The sequence below is a fragment of the Ranitomeya variabilis genome, chromosome 6, assembly GCF_051348905.1.
Source record: "Ranitomeya variabilis isolate aRanVar5 chromosome 6, aRanVar5.hap1, whole genome shotgun sequence".
Lineage (NCBI taxonomy): Eukaryota > Metazoa > Chordata > Amphibia > Anura > Dendrobatidae > Ranitomeya > Ranitomeya variabilis.
This window is the reverse complement of record NC_135237.1, coordinates 402,008,657-402,023,912: the sequence shown is the minus strand read 5'-3', so window position 1 is coordinate 402,023,912 and position 15,256 is coordinate 402,008,657. Positions and strand designations below refer to the sequence as shown.

At 46.5% G+C, this 15,256-nt stretch overlaps 1 protein-coding gene across 1 annotated transcript in view; it reads left to right on the top strand.

Moving 5' to 3' along the window:
• Window positions 1-8,147: 8,147 nt before the first annotated feature.
• IMPA2 (inositol monophosphatase 2) overlaps window positions 8,148-15,256 on the top strand; it is a 31,586-nt gene continuing 24,477 nt past the window's right edge. The window contains exon 1 of the mRNA XM_077270171.1: window positions 8,148-8,517. Coding sequence (XP_077126286.1) covers window positions 8,350-8,517 — 168 coding nt within the window. The 5' untranslated portion in view covers window positions 8,148-8,349. The remainder of the gene's footprint in view (window positions 8,518-15,256) is intronic.

Below are 15,256 nucleotides of genomic sequence, written 5' to 3'. Positions count from 1 at the left end.
GAGAAAATATATATATTATGACCAACTTTCCTTTTTGGACCCCAGTATGGATCTGAGACCGTAAGTAAAAACATCATAAAACATAACACATATCTTTAATAAAGGTAAAATTGTAAATTTAAAATGTGAGCCGAGCCTTACTGCGATCTTTGGGAGGCAGAAAGAACAAATCAACCGCAGGTGAAGAATTGGTTTATTGATTTTTTACATCATTCTTCGTACAGTATAAGCAATTAGACAACTTTATTCTTCAGGTCAGTGCAATTACAGCGATACCAGATTTATATTGTTTTTTAAAAAAAAAACAAGTTGTTGATCGCCATATTTAGATGGCTATAATTTTTCCGTATTTCAGCTGACAGTCATGTCATGGCTTGTTTTTTGAGGGGCGAGTTGACCCTTTTATTGGTACCATTTTTGGTCACACAACATTTCTTGATCACTCTCTATTTAGATTTTTTGGAGGCAGAATGAACAAAAAACAGCAATTCAGGAATTTATTTATTTAGTTTTTTTTATTGTCATTCTGCCATGGGCGGACATATCGCATGTGCAGCCTGTGCGGCTGCACTGGAACCCGGAGGTGGAGGGGGGCCCCTGAAGGGTGGCTAATAATGAGAGAACCCTGTAGCTCCACTGCCTACAAGAGAAAATAGCAGCGGAGCTGCAGCAATCTGTCATGCTTCCTGCCCGCACTTCCTCTCACACAGTGCCGCTGGATGATGTCATCACTCAGTATGTTTTTGGGGTGCAGTTGGGCCCAAATGGTTCTGTACACTGTGGCCTCTGTTCACACAGGATGCATTATAGTTAGCACTGGGAAGCCCGCCATAGGGCGTCATTAATAGGCTGAGAACCAGATGCTCTGCATTCCTTGTGTGAACACGCCACATACAGAGTATATATATATTTTTTTGCATTGGTGTACCACACGGCCAATCCCTGATTGAAGGCTGGCTGTTTCATTTGGTATTGCACCTGTGCAGCTGCCATTTTACTTGGGTCCGCTGCACCCTGTCAGTGCAATTGTATTGAGGCCCATTTAGACAGGTAAGCATCTCTGCCTGATTTTGGTTTGTTTTCTTGAAGCTTTTTGTAAAGCATTTATTTCACTGAATTATGTTATACAGGGCTGGTTAGGGAGGTAGTGTAATCACACATAGCTGAATGCTTCTGTATTGGAGGGCATGGGGGACCTGACAGTTTCCCTTTAAAGAATAGGCAGCACAAGGACAAAATATTGCTCTTGGAACTTCCTCTGGAATTTGGACCCTTAGGGTATGGCTCCACGGTCCGGAGGGGCGGCGGTATCGCCGCTCGGCGCTAAGCCCCGCCCCCTTTCTGGGACGCGATGGTGCCGGATGTGTACAGTACACATCCGGGATCATCGCACCCCTCGCCATAGGGCCCTGTTATATGCCTTGCGGGGACGCTGCGTCCCCGCAAGGTGTACGGACATGCTGCGTTCTGAAAAGACGCGCAGCATGTCCGGAGTCGCAGGGCCGCCGCGTGCGGGTTTCCACGCATAGTGGAGACGGGATTTCATAAAATCCCCTCCACTATGCTGGAATATCTGGACGCTGCTTGTTTGACGCTGCAGCGTCAAACAAGCAGCGTTTACTGACCGTGGAAACATACCCTAAGGGTATGTTTCCACGTTCAGTTTTGCTTCAGGCTTTGGTCAGGATTTTATGCAAGTAAAATCCTGACCAAAACTGCACCTGAGGTCACTGGCAGGTCACCTGCGGTGTTCCTGCGTGTTTTGCTCATTGTAGCAACATGCTGCGTTTTGAAAAAACGCACCACGCATGCGTTTTCGCGGCAAAAACGCATGCGTTTTTTAACGCATAGTGGAGTCGGGATTTCATGAAATCCCCTCCACTATGCTGTAACATCTGGACGCTGCGTTTTTGACGCTGCGGAAAAACGCAGCGTCAAAAACGCAGCGTTTCCTGAACGTGGAAACATACCCTTATACCTATAATCCTATCAGACATGTTTGCTCCATTATCACTTCCTTGGCCTCTGCAGTCTTAGGGTATGTCTCCACGGTACGGTTTGCCGGCGGGATCGCCGCAGCGGCGAAGCCGCTCGGCGCTAAGCCCCGCCCCCTTTCTGGGACGCGATGGTGCCGGATGTGTACAGTACACATCCGGGATCATCGCACCCCTCGCCATAGGGCCCTGTGATATGCCTTGCGGGGACGCTGCGTTCCCGCAAGGTGTACGGACATGCTGCGATCTGAAAAGACGCGCAGCATGTCCGGAGTCGCAGGGCCGCCGCGTGCGGGTTTCCACGCATAGTGGAGACGGGATTTCAAAAAATCCCCTCCACTATGCTGGAACATCTGGACGCTGCTTGTTTGACGCTGCAGCGTCAAACAAGCAGCGTTTACGTACCGTGGAAACATACCCTTAGAGGTTTATGGTATGCTCATTAGTTATTGATATACCGTAATCATGTTCGGAATTTGTTTTCCCGTCTTCTGTACGGTGTTCAAGACATCTGGGGTAGTATCTAAAATAGCAGAAAAATAAATAGTGTCTTTACTTTCTAAGAGTATGGCATCCAGGACATGTTTTACACATATATTTATAAATTAATTTTGTGTTTCCTAAGTTAGATTATGAGCTGTATTTTTTTTCCATTTCCTTGACTAACCTTGACCTTTTCTAGGTGATCTTTTAGTACTTTTTGTGACAAGATTTCCAAGGTTCTGAGAAAATTACCGTTATATAGCTCTCGCATTCTCTGCGATGTTTCCTGAAAGCCATGCTGTGTGAAGCTAAATGCAGTGTCACATCCAAAAGTCTTTCTAGAAGAGAAACAAGCTTCTCCGCTTCCCTCGCTAAACTTCTTTTGCATCTCAAAGTCAACACCATGGCCACATAGGGCAAGAGAAAACAAGAGCAGCATGCTGCGAGTCACAGCGAGAATCGGATCGCATGCACCCATTTTACTTCTCACAGGTGAATTATTAAAAAGGATGATGGGTCTACAAGGGTTGTCTGAGGTTTTCTGGCATCAGCTCAGAAGGAGGTCATGTGAGAAAGCTGCTCAATTTCACCAGATCCAACAACTCCATTATCAAAGATTGTTTTTCCTTCACTACAGGGAAATTGAGGCGTAAATATAAAATGGCACTCAACCCCAAAATAATAAAAGGTGAAAATATAACAGTAAGTGCTAAATCGATCTACAGGTGCTTCTCACAAAATTAGAATGTCATCAAAAAGTTAATTTGTTTCAGTTCTTCAATACATAAAGTGAAACTCATATATTATATATAGTCATTACAGAGTGATCTATTTCAAGTGTTTATTTCTGTTAATGTTGATGATTATGGCTTACAACCAATGAAACCCCAAAAGTCATTATCTTAGTAAATTAGAATAATTAACAAAAAATACATGCAAAGGCTTCCTAAGTGTTTAAAAAGGTCCCTTAGTCTGTTTCAGTAGGCTCCACAATCATGGGGAAGACTGTAGACTTGACAGATGTCCAGAAGGCAGTCATTGACACACTCCACAAGGAGGGTAAGCCACAAAAGGTTACTGCTAAAGAAGCTGGCTGTTCACAGAGTGCTGTATCCAAGCATATACTGTAAATGGAAAGTTGAGCAGTAGGAAAAAAAGTGTGGTAGAAAAAGGTGCACAAGCAACTGGTATAACTGCAGCCTTGAAAGGATTGTTAAAAAAAGGCCATTAAAAAATTTGGGGGCGATTCACAAGGAGTGGACTGCTGGCTTCATAAGCCACCACACACAGATGTATCCATGACATGGGCTACAAGTGTCGCATTCCTTGTGTCAAACCACTCATGACCAATAGACAACGCCAGAAGCGTCTTAGGGTATGTGTCCAGGAGCGGGTGATAAATGTAGAAGTGATGCATATGTTTCTATTATACTTTTCCTCTAATTGTTCCACTCCTGGTTTTGGCTTACAAATACTGATGTAAAATCCTGACCAAATCCTGATACAATCCTGAACGTGGACACATACCCTTAGGCTTCTTTCACATTTCTGTCGGTACGGGGTCGTCACGAAGTGTCAGCGTGGCGTACCGACGGAAGTGTGTGCTTTCACATTTCCGTCAGACTGCAGGGTGAGGAAAGATCGTGAGAGCCATATTTCCTGCCGGGCATGTGCAGTCTGAAACACTGGATGCGACGTACAGAAAAACGTTCCCTTGAACGTTTTTCAGTGACGACGGTCCGCCAAAACCCGACGCAACCAGTGCACGACGGACGCAACATGTGGCCATACGTCGCGATCCGTCGGCAATACAAGTCTATGGGAAAATGCAGGATCCTGCAAAATTTTTTGCAGGATCCTGCATTTTTAAAAATCGACATATTGCGACGGTAGCAGAAAGACGGAAATGTGAAAGAAGCCTTACCTGGGCCAAGGAGAAAAAGAACTGGACTGTTGCTCAGTGGTCCAAGGTGTTGTTTTCAGATGAAAGTAAATTTTGCATTTCATTTGGAAATCAAGGTCCGCAGCATGTGCACAGCGTTTTTGAAATTCCCATTCATTAACATTGTGTGCACACTGCACTGCAGATTTGAGGCAATTCCGCGCATCAAAAAACGCATCAAAATTCGCAACGTGTGCACACACCCTAAAGCTCTTAAAATATGATGATGAAGAAATTACAAAAATATATTACTTTTTGGGGGTGTTAAAAAACGGGCATGTCGGTGTCTTTTCCCACAGATACATGGTCTTTGGAAACACACTGACATGTGTATGTGTATAAGTGTCTCCGGTACGTGTAAAAACTGTCACCACACATACTGGACACACTTACATCTGAAACAGGCCTAAGACTGGTTTCACATTTGCGTCTGTTCGCGCAGCGTACGATCTGCATAGGTTCTCATGCGTACCTATCTTTAACATTGTGTACGCATGGACATGTGTTTGTATGCGTTCGCATGCTTTTGCATACGCATGCGTTTTTTCGCAGTGCGCGGCGGGGCGAGGCGAACGCAACATGTTGCATTTTTGGAAGCGTCAAAAATCAGTCAAATATGTGCAGGCATGCGCATGTGGATGAGTGTGTTAAAAAACTACATTACTGTCTATGGAAACGCATGCGTACTTCGGACTGCGCATGTCCAGGAACTGTTTTGAGACATGCCTATTGAGACACGCCCTCCTGGAAATATCAAACGCATGCGCATAAAAAGCGCAAATGCGAGCAAAAACGCATGCAAACGCTGCGTTTTTTGTCATCATGCGTAAGCTGATGCGGGTAAAAAACGCTGCGTTTTGCATGCGTTTGCGGTTGCGGATGATATGCTGCAGACTCAACATCAAATGTGAAACTAGCCCAAGACAGGCAACTGTACCTTATTGCAGGCAGGCAGCAGTCAGTAGGGTTCAACTTAGCAGCATTTAGCAGTTTGCAGGCAGCAGACAGAGACGGGGGGCACAAGAAGAGCAGCGGACGGATGGGCAAACAGGAGGTCAGATGGGCCAGCTGGCGGGCGCACGCACCTCATCACTTCCAGGCCCTCAACTCCTGCATATAATGTGCACTAAGGGCTTGGGGACCAAGAGTGAGGTACCAGAACCCGAACTTCCACCGGTCTGCCCATCCCTAGTCACCTCTCCAAACTAGGCACTGTTCAATGAAAAAGATGAAAAAAACACTTCATGAAAAAAACTTCCAAAACCATTACAGGAAAAGAAAAAGTTCTCCAAAAACTCACTCTAAGGGTATGTGTCCACGTTCAGGAAACGCTGCGTGTTTGACGCTGCGTGGGGCCGCAGCGTCAAACACGCAGCGTCCAGATGTTCCAGCATAGTGGAGGGGATTTTTTGAAATCCCATGTCCACTATGCGTGGAAACACGCATCCGTCGGCCCTGCGACTCCGGACATGCTGCGCGTCTTTTAAGATCGCAGCATGTCCGTGTTCCTGCCCTATGCGAGGGGTGCGATGATCCCGGATGTGTACAGTTAACACATCCGGCATCATCGCGTCCCAGAAGGGGGCGGGGCTTAGTGCCGAGCGGGTTTGCCGCTCCGACGATACCGCTGGCCATCCTGATCGTGGACACATACCCTTAGGGTATGTTTCCACGTTCAGGAAACGCTGCGTGTTTGGTGCTGCGTAGAGCTGCAGTGTCAAACACGCAGCGTCCAGATGTTACAGCATAGTGGAGAGGATTTCATGAAATCCCGTCTCCACTATGCATTAAAAGACGCATGCGGCAGACCCCTGGAAACGGACATGCGGCATGTCTTTTCAGAACGCAGCATGTCCTTACATTGCTGAAACAACGCAAGAACAACGCAGGTGACCTGCCAGTGACCTCAGGTGCAGATTTGGTCAGGATTTTACCTGCATAAAATCCTGATCAAATCCTGAACGTGGACACATACCCTGAGGGTATGTGTCCACGTTCAGGAAACGCTGCGTTTTTGACGCAGCGCTGAGCCGCAGCGTCAAAAATGCAGCGTCCAGATGTTACAGCATAGTGGAGGGGATTTAATGAAATCCCGTCTCCACTGTGCATTAAAAAACGCATGCGTTTTTCAGCAAAAACGCACATGCGGTGCGTTTTTTCAGAACGCAGCATGTTGCTACAATGAGCAAAACACGCAGGAACACCGCAGGTGACCTGCCAGTGACCTCAGGTGCATTTTTGGTCAGGATTTTACCTGTATAAAATCCTGACCAAAGCCTGAAGCAATCCTGACCGTGGACACATACCCTAAGGGTATGTGTCCACGTTCAGGATTGCATCAGGATTTGGTCAGTATTTTACAACAGTATTTGGGTATGTTTCCACGTTCAGGAAACGCTGCTTGTTTGACGCTGCGCAGCGCTGCAGCGTCAAACAAGCAGCGTCCAGATGTTCCTGCATAGTGGAGGGGATTTGATGAAATCCTGTCTCCACTATGCGTGGAAACCCGCACGCGGCGGCCCTGCGACTACGGACATGCTGCGCGTCTTTTCAGATCGCAGCATGCCCGTACACCTTGCGTGGACGCAGCGTCCCCGCAAGGCATATCACAGGGCCCTATGGGAGAGAGCGATCATCCCGGATGTGAAGAGTTAACACATCCGGCATGATCGCGTCCCATTAAGGGGGCGGGGCTTAGCGCCGAGCGGCTTCGCCGCTGCGGCGATACCGCCGCCCATCCGTACCGTGGAGACATACCCTTTGTAAGCCAAAACCAGGGTTGGAACAATTAGAGGAAAAGTATAAGGGTATGTTTCCACGGTAAGTAAACGCTGCTTGTTTGACGCTGCAGCGTCAAACAAGCAGCGTCCAGATGTTCCAGCATAGTGGAGGGGATTTTATGAAATCCCGTCTCCACTATGCGTGGAAACCCGCACGCGGCGGCCCTGCGACTCCGGACATGCTGCGCGTCTTTTCAGATCGCAGCATGTCCGTACACCTTGCGGGGACGCAGCGTCCCCGCAAGGCATATCACAGGGCCCTATGGCGAGGGGTGCGATGATCCCGGATGTGTACTGTACACATCGGGCACCATCGCGTCCCAGAAAGGGGGCGGGGCTTAGCGCCGAGCGGCTTTGCCGCTGCGGCGATAACGCTGCCCCTCCGGACCGTGGAGCCATACCCTAAGGGTATGTGTCCACGTTCAGGATTGCATCAGGATTTTTCATCAGTATTTGTAAGCCAAAACCAGGAGTGGGTGATAAATGCAGAAGTGATGCATATGTTTCTATTATACTTTTCCTCTAATTGTTCCACTCCTGGTTTTGGCTTACAAATACTCATGGAAAATCCTGACCAAATCCTGATGCAATCCTGAATGTGGACACATACCCTTAAGGCATTTTCCAATGCTTCAAGACACTCCATGAGCACACTACTAAGGCTGAACTGCAGGGGGCGCCAGCCTTTATTAACCTGCCACCCTGTTTGTACATTCAACAGTTATAAAATCTGCTGTGACAAAAAGTTGAAGCAGAAGAACCAATCAGATCACTCCTTTCATTTGGTAGTCTGCGCTTGGCAAACAAAGCTGCAGTTTGATTGGCTGATCGGGTAAGTCCTCTGTGTGCCCGTGACCTGCCCTTAGATGACCATTCCATGACCCGGAGAGACAGCTGGACACGCTAGGGGGCGCTGTTACAGGGCGGCGCTGGAGGGCGGTCTCGGGCACACGGGAGGATCCGCGCGCTGCTGCTGCTGAGGATGAGCACTGCAGGCAACTAGGAGGGGGAGGAGAGGCTGGTAATAACAGGATAACGCTCAGCCCCATGACAGCTGCTGCCCCGCTCAGTCACCACTGCGAGCTCCGGCCGTGAGAGCGGCTGCCATTACCGAGCAGTGTTCAGAGCCGTCAGAGTGAGGAGAGCAGACATGAAGGCGTGTGAAGGAGCCGGGAACCGGCAGCAGCAGCACCGTGTGCAGGAACAGGGGGGCGGCAGGAGCGCGGCTCAGTGTGCGGGGCAGTGCTGCGAGGGGCACGGGGACCCCTGGAAGGAGTGCATGGACACCGCCGTGCAGCTGGCGCTCCGGGCCGGCCAGGTGAGCGGACTACAGCCCCCATCATCCAGCAGGCTGCACTGACTACGTGAGAGGGGGCTTCACCAAAATGTCCTCCTCATCCCTGTGAGATGAGGCCGGAAGAGTTGTCATAGTGCCCGGCATTGTCTCCTGCCTGGGAAGGAGCACAGGTCCCGGCAGTCCTGTCAGCACGACTCAGCCATTGGCTCTTCTGGCAATTCTCTATTTCGGTTGCTTTATTAGCTGCTGAAAATGGAGGACAAGGTGCCGCCAGGTGTTGGCTCCCTCTGTCTGCCATGGGGCCAGTGACCAATAGGCCTGTGTAGCAGGTGTGTGCCAGGGAGCCTCCATATTGGGTAAAGATGGCCATCGCTGGCGGTTTTGCCCACTCCTTTTTGTTTTCAGCCATAACTTAGAAGCCGCCTGTAGTGTGAACGCGTCCTTATATCTGCTGCACGGTGTGAGACGTGACGCCAGGCCGAGGTGTGCACAGCAGTCTGGTTGTTACATTGCTGCACAGTGCCTGCTTTGTGACGGCACTTCTCCATTCAGATTTCCAGGCGCATCCGCCAGCTGTAGATGCCGTGCACACCTCACGGGGCACCATTGTGGCTTCTAGGCCTCGGGGTATGTGCACACGTAGGTGGGATGTCTGCAGATTTTTCCACACCTGTTTTTGTAAATCCACAGGTAAACCGCACTGCGGATTTACTGTGGAATTACCGCTGTTTTTGTGCAGATTCCACCTGCGGTTTTACACCTGCGGATTCCTATTATGGAGCAGGTGTAAACCGCAGCGGAATCCGCACAAAGAATTGACATGCTGCGGAATAAACAACACTACGATTCAGCGTGTTTTTTTTCCACAGCTTGTGCGCTGCGGATTTTGTTTTCCATAGGTTTACATGGTACTGTAAACTCATGGAAAACAGCTGCAGATCCGCAGAGTCGAAACCGCTGCGGGACCGCAGCAAAATCGGCAACGTGTGCACATTCCTTCACCCTCCGTATACAGTGGGAATGGGGGCACCTAGGTGGCCTCTTCATGCGTTTCCTGGAATAATAAGAGTAACAGCTCCAGCATTATTGCATGGAAACGACAGGTCTGAATTAAACCCCACATGTCAGGAGAACTAACGGGTCTTTAGCTCCTTCACAACCTTTTTTTTTTTTTTTTTTTTTTTTTTAACTTTTATTTTTTTTCTGTCCCTTCTTCTAAGGGACATAATTTTAGTTATTGTTCTGTCCCGATAGCCATATGAGGGATTGTTCCATTCCTTTTACCATATCATGTACTTAAAAACAAATTAAATCCATTTGTGGTGAAATGGACAAAGAAATCACCATTCTGTCATTGTTTTTTGGCTTTTATTTTTTATGACAGAGTGGTAGAAATAACCTGCAGCAAAATTTGTGGCTATTTTCTGAGACAAGTAATGTACTTATTTATTCCTTTCGAGTTGTGTGGGGGTTTGTTTGTTTTTTTGCGTGTGGACCTGACATTTTTATTGATGCCATTCTGAAGTACATGCAACCTTTTCATTGCTTTATTGCTTTTTTATATTTAGGTGAAGTACGGTAATTGGGGGGGAAAAAAAAGGCAATTCTGGAATTTCAAGCGTTATTCGTTTACCATGTAGCTTAATCTTCTGTTTAACCTGGACTTTTTGCAAACGTGGCCTTACCAAATATTGATTTTAGTTCTATATTTTTAAATAAAAAGGGGTCATTCAAGTGTTGTTTTTTTTTCTTTAAATATCTCATTAGTGGAACTCAACCTGTAATTTTTTATTTTTTTTGTTCCATCTGCTGCTTTTCCACAGTATTGTAGTTTGTAGACAAAATGACTGTTTCCTATGAAGCCCAGCCACCGACCTGGCCTTCATTAGCACCCAAATGCAACTCAGTGGTACCCTACAAGTATGTTTCAGGGTGCTGATGGCAGGACTACATTGTGTATGTGACTAGGAACTAAAATAATTTGTTCTGGCACAAACAAGCCGAATATTGGCGTATCTTGAGACCCTGTGTTCCTGAAAGCTGAAGCACTCCTTCTGTATTCTGTTATTGCTAAGGAACCCCATGACCTCTGTAATGCCATCACATGGATTTCCTTTGTAGAGGGGGCTGGGAGGCAGGTGTAGAAGATGCAGTCTACTATGTCATCTGTATATGGGGACCGCAGGAAATGCACAGATCATAAGTTCCCAGCAAACCAATGGTCCAATAGTAAAATAATGAATCAACAGATATTTTAAAAAAGAGAAGTTATTAAAAAATCTTTTTTTGGTGGCAAAAATAGTGCATACTTAAAACTTGTCCTAACCATTTATCACCCATAGTGATAGGGATAATTAAGGCATTGGGCATCGGGTGGCACAGTCACACAGCAATGAGCCATAAAAATGCCATTGCTTAGTAATGAACTCTTTATATCAATGGGTGCTGGCATGGAGGAAATGTAGCATATGACGTCTGTCTGGCATGGAGGAAATGTAGCATATGACGTCTGTCTGAATCTTCCTTTTGATGCTTTTATTACATCCTGACCCATATAAGTGATTGAACACTTATGTCTGCCGCCATAGTAGCGATATGCATTTACTGTGAACAGTTGTCCTCCAGGAAGCGAAGGTCACAATGAAACTGCCAGACACTGGTTTAGGATGCAGGACCATTTGCCTTTACAATTTCCTCAGGTTAGCACAATTGTGGCTTTTTGCTGTAATATGTATCCAGCGTTGTGCTGCACAGACCTATGTAATACTAAGGCTGCTGGATATTATCCGTTGCTTTTCTTTGTTACTACGTTGATACATATGATTTTGCTGTTGCAGTGTTGTCTGACACAGATTCTCAGTATCTTTCCACTGCCTGGCAGAAAAGCTATTTTCGTACTACAGAAACATAGCTGCACACTGTCATTGTCTTTGTGCAATGGCCCCTTTCACACATCAGTTTTTTGCCATCAGTCGCAATCCGTCGAATTTTGAAAAAAACCGGATCCGGCGACTGATGCCGCCGGATCTGTTTTTTTTTCTTTTAGACTTGTATTAGCGACGGATTGCGACAGATGGCCTCACGTTTCATCCATCGTTCGCCGGATCTGTTGAAAATTGTTTGTCCGGAGACAACGGACAAAGTAACGTTTTTTGTGCACGTCGGATCCGTCGCCGTCCGTCCGTCGTTTGCTAGAATGGAAGCCTATAGTGCCGGATCCTTCAAATGACGGAAACCGGCAACGAATTCCGTTTTTTTTTTAATTGAGCATGCTCAGATCCAATTAGCCAGATACGCTAGTCGGATCCATCAAAAAAACGGATTTGTCGCATCAGTTTTTCACAATCTGCAACGAATCCTTCGAGCCAATGGATTGTGACTGACGGCAAAAAACTGATGTGAGGGTATGTGCACACGTTGCGGATTTTGCTGCTGATTCCGCAGCGGTTTACACCTGCTCCATAATAGGAATCCGCACAAATTCCACACAAAAATCACAGTAAATCGGTGTGGTTTACCTGCGGATTTAACGAAAACAGTCTGGAAAAATCCACACCACTTTCTGCAACATGTGCACGTGGCCTGAAAGGGCCTAAGGGTATGTGTCCACGTTCAGGATTGCATCAGGATTTTACGCAGATAAAATCCTGACCAAATTTGCACCTGAGGTCACTGGCAGGTTACCTGCGTTGTTCTTGCGTTGTTTCAGCAATGTAAGGACATGCTGCGTTCTTAAAAGACGCGCCGCATGTCCGTTTCCGGGGGTCTGCCGCATGCGTCTTTTAATGCATAGTGGAGACGGGATTTCATGAAATCCCCTCCACTATGCTGTAACATCTGGACGCTGCGGCTATACACAGCGTCAAACACACAGCGTTTCCTGAATGTGGAAACATACAGTAGGTGCAGAAAATCTGCTACATCAAATGCTTATTGTGGGAACTTAGCTTAACCCCTTCACGCCACAGCCCTTTTTTGTTTTTGCGTTTGTTTTTCGCTCCCCTTCTTCCCAGAGCCATAACGTTTTGCATGACGAGCTGTACTTTTGAACGACACCATTTGTTTTACCATATAGTGTACTGGAAAAATGCCACAACTGTTTTTTTTTTTTTTTCTTACCATGTTCACCAAATGCTAAAACTGACCTGCCACTACAGTTATATGAAAACGTTTGGGCACCCCTATTAATCTTAAGCTTAATGTTTTATAAAAATTGTTTTTTAAAACGGCTATTTCAGTTTCATATATCTAATAACTGTTGGACACAGTAATGTGTCTGCCTTGAAATGAGGTTTATTGTACTAACAGAAAATGTGCAATCTGCATTCAAACAACATTTGACAGGTGCATAAATATGGGCACCTCGCCAGAAAAGTGACATTAATATTTAGTAGATCCTCCTTTTGCAAAAATAACAGCCTCTAGTTGCTTCCTGTAGCTTTTAGGCTGTGTGCACACGTTCAGGAATTCTTGCAGAAAATTCCTGAGAAAAACCTGAAATTTTCTGCAAGAAATCTGCATGCGTTTTTTGCGCATTTTTGCTGCGTTTTTTATGCGTTTTTTTTCCGGACATTTCCCAATGCATTTTATAGTGGGAAATCCGCCAAAAAAATGCAAAATTAATGAACAAGCTGCGTTTTTTACCGCGATGCGTTTTTTTTCGCAGAAAAAAACGCATCATGTGCACAAAACATGCGGAATTCATTCTAAATGATGGGATGTATATTGTATGCTGTTTTTTTGCGGTTTTATAGTGTTTTTATCTGGAAAAAAACCGCGAAAAATCAGCAACGTGTGCACACAGCCTAAGGGTACCGTCACATTAAGCGACGCTGCAGCGATATCGACAACGATGCCGATCGCTGCAGCGTCGCTGTGTGGTCGCTGGAGAGCTGTCACACAGACAGCTCTCCAGCGACCAACGATGCCGGTCCCCGGGTAACCAGGGTAAACATCGGGTTACTAAGCGCAGGGCCGCGCTTAGTAACCCGATGTTTACCCTGGTTACCATTGTAAATGTAAAAAAAAAGCAGTACATACTCACCTTCTGATGTCCGTCAGGTCCCTGGCTGTCTGCTTCCCGCACTGACTGTGAGCGCCGGCCGGCCGTAAAGTAAAAGCAGAGCACAGCGGTGACGTCACCGCTGTGCTGTGCTTTACGGCCGGTGCTCAGTCAGTGTGGAAAGCAGACGGCCAGGGACCTGACGGACATCAGAAGGTGAGTATGTACTGTTTGTTTTTTTTTGTTTTTTTACATTTACAATGGTAAACATCGGGTTACTAAGCACGGCCCTGCGCTTAGTAACCCGATATTTACCCTGGTTACCATTGTAAAACATTGCTGGCACCGTTGCTTTTGCTGTCAAACACGACGATACACGCCGATCTGATGACCAAATAAAGTTCTGGACTTTCAGCAACGACCAGCGATATCACAGCAGGATCCAGATCGCTGCTGCGTGTCAAACACAACGATATCGCTATCCAGGACGCTGCAACGTCACGGATCGCTATCGTTATCGTTGCAAAGTCGTTTAGTGTGAAGGTACCTTAAGGCTATGTGCACACGTGGGAAATGTGGTGCAGAATTTTCTGCTCTAAATCTGCATCTCCTGGCAGAATCCGCAGGTGTGTTTTTTGTGCAGATTTTATTTCTATAATGGAGGGGTGCAGAAATGCTTCAGAACTGCACAAAAGAAGTGACATGCACTTCTTTGAAATCTGCAGCGTTTCTGCGCAGATTTTTCTGCACCATGTGCACAGCTTTTTTTTTCACATTGATTTACATTGTACTGTAAATCACAGTGCAGTTCTGCAGCGTTTCTGCTGCAGAAAAATCTGCTGCAGATCTGCACCAATTCTGCATCGTGTGCACATACCCTTAATGAGTTCCTGGATGAAGGTATTTTTGACCATTCCTCTTTACAAAACAATTCCAGTTCAGTTAAGGTTGATGGTCGCCGAGCATGGACAGCCCTCTTCAAATGATCCCTCAGATATTCAATGATGTTCAGGTCTGGGGACTGGGATGGCCATTCCAGAACAGTGTAATTGTTCCTCTGCATGAATACCTGAGTAGATTTGGAGCGGTGTTTTGGATCATTGTCTTGCTGAAAGATCCATCCCCTGCGTAACTTCAACTTTGTCACTGATTCATGAACATTATTGTCAAGAATTTGCTGATACTGAGAGGAATCCATGCATCCCTCAACTTTAACAAGATTCCCGGTGCCGGCATTGGCCACACAGCCCCAAAGCATGATGGAACCTGCACCAAATTTTACTGTGGGTAGCAAGTGTTTTTCTTGGAATGCTGTTTTTTTTTTGCCGCCATGCATAACACCTTTTTGCATGACCAAACAACTCAATCTTGGTTTCATCAGTCCACAGGACCTTCTTCCAAAAAGAAATTGGCTTCTCCAAATGTGCTTTTGCATACCTCAGCCGACTCTGTTTGTGGCGTGCTTGCAGAAACGGCTTCTTTCGCATCACTCTCCCATGCAGCTTCTCCTTGTGCAAAGTGCGTTGTATAGTTGACCGATGCACAGTGACACCATCTGCAGCAAGTTCATGCTGCAGCTCTCTGGAGGTGGTCTGAGGATTGTCCTTGACTGATCTCACCATTCTTCTTCTCTGCCTTTCTGATGTTTTTCTTGGCCTGCCACTTCTGGCCTTAACAAGAACTGTACCTGTGTTCTTCCATTTCCTTACTATGTTCCTCACAGTGGAAATTGGCAGGTTAAATCTCTTAGACAGCTTT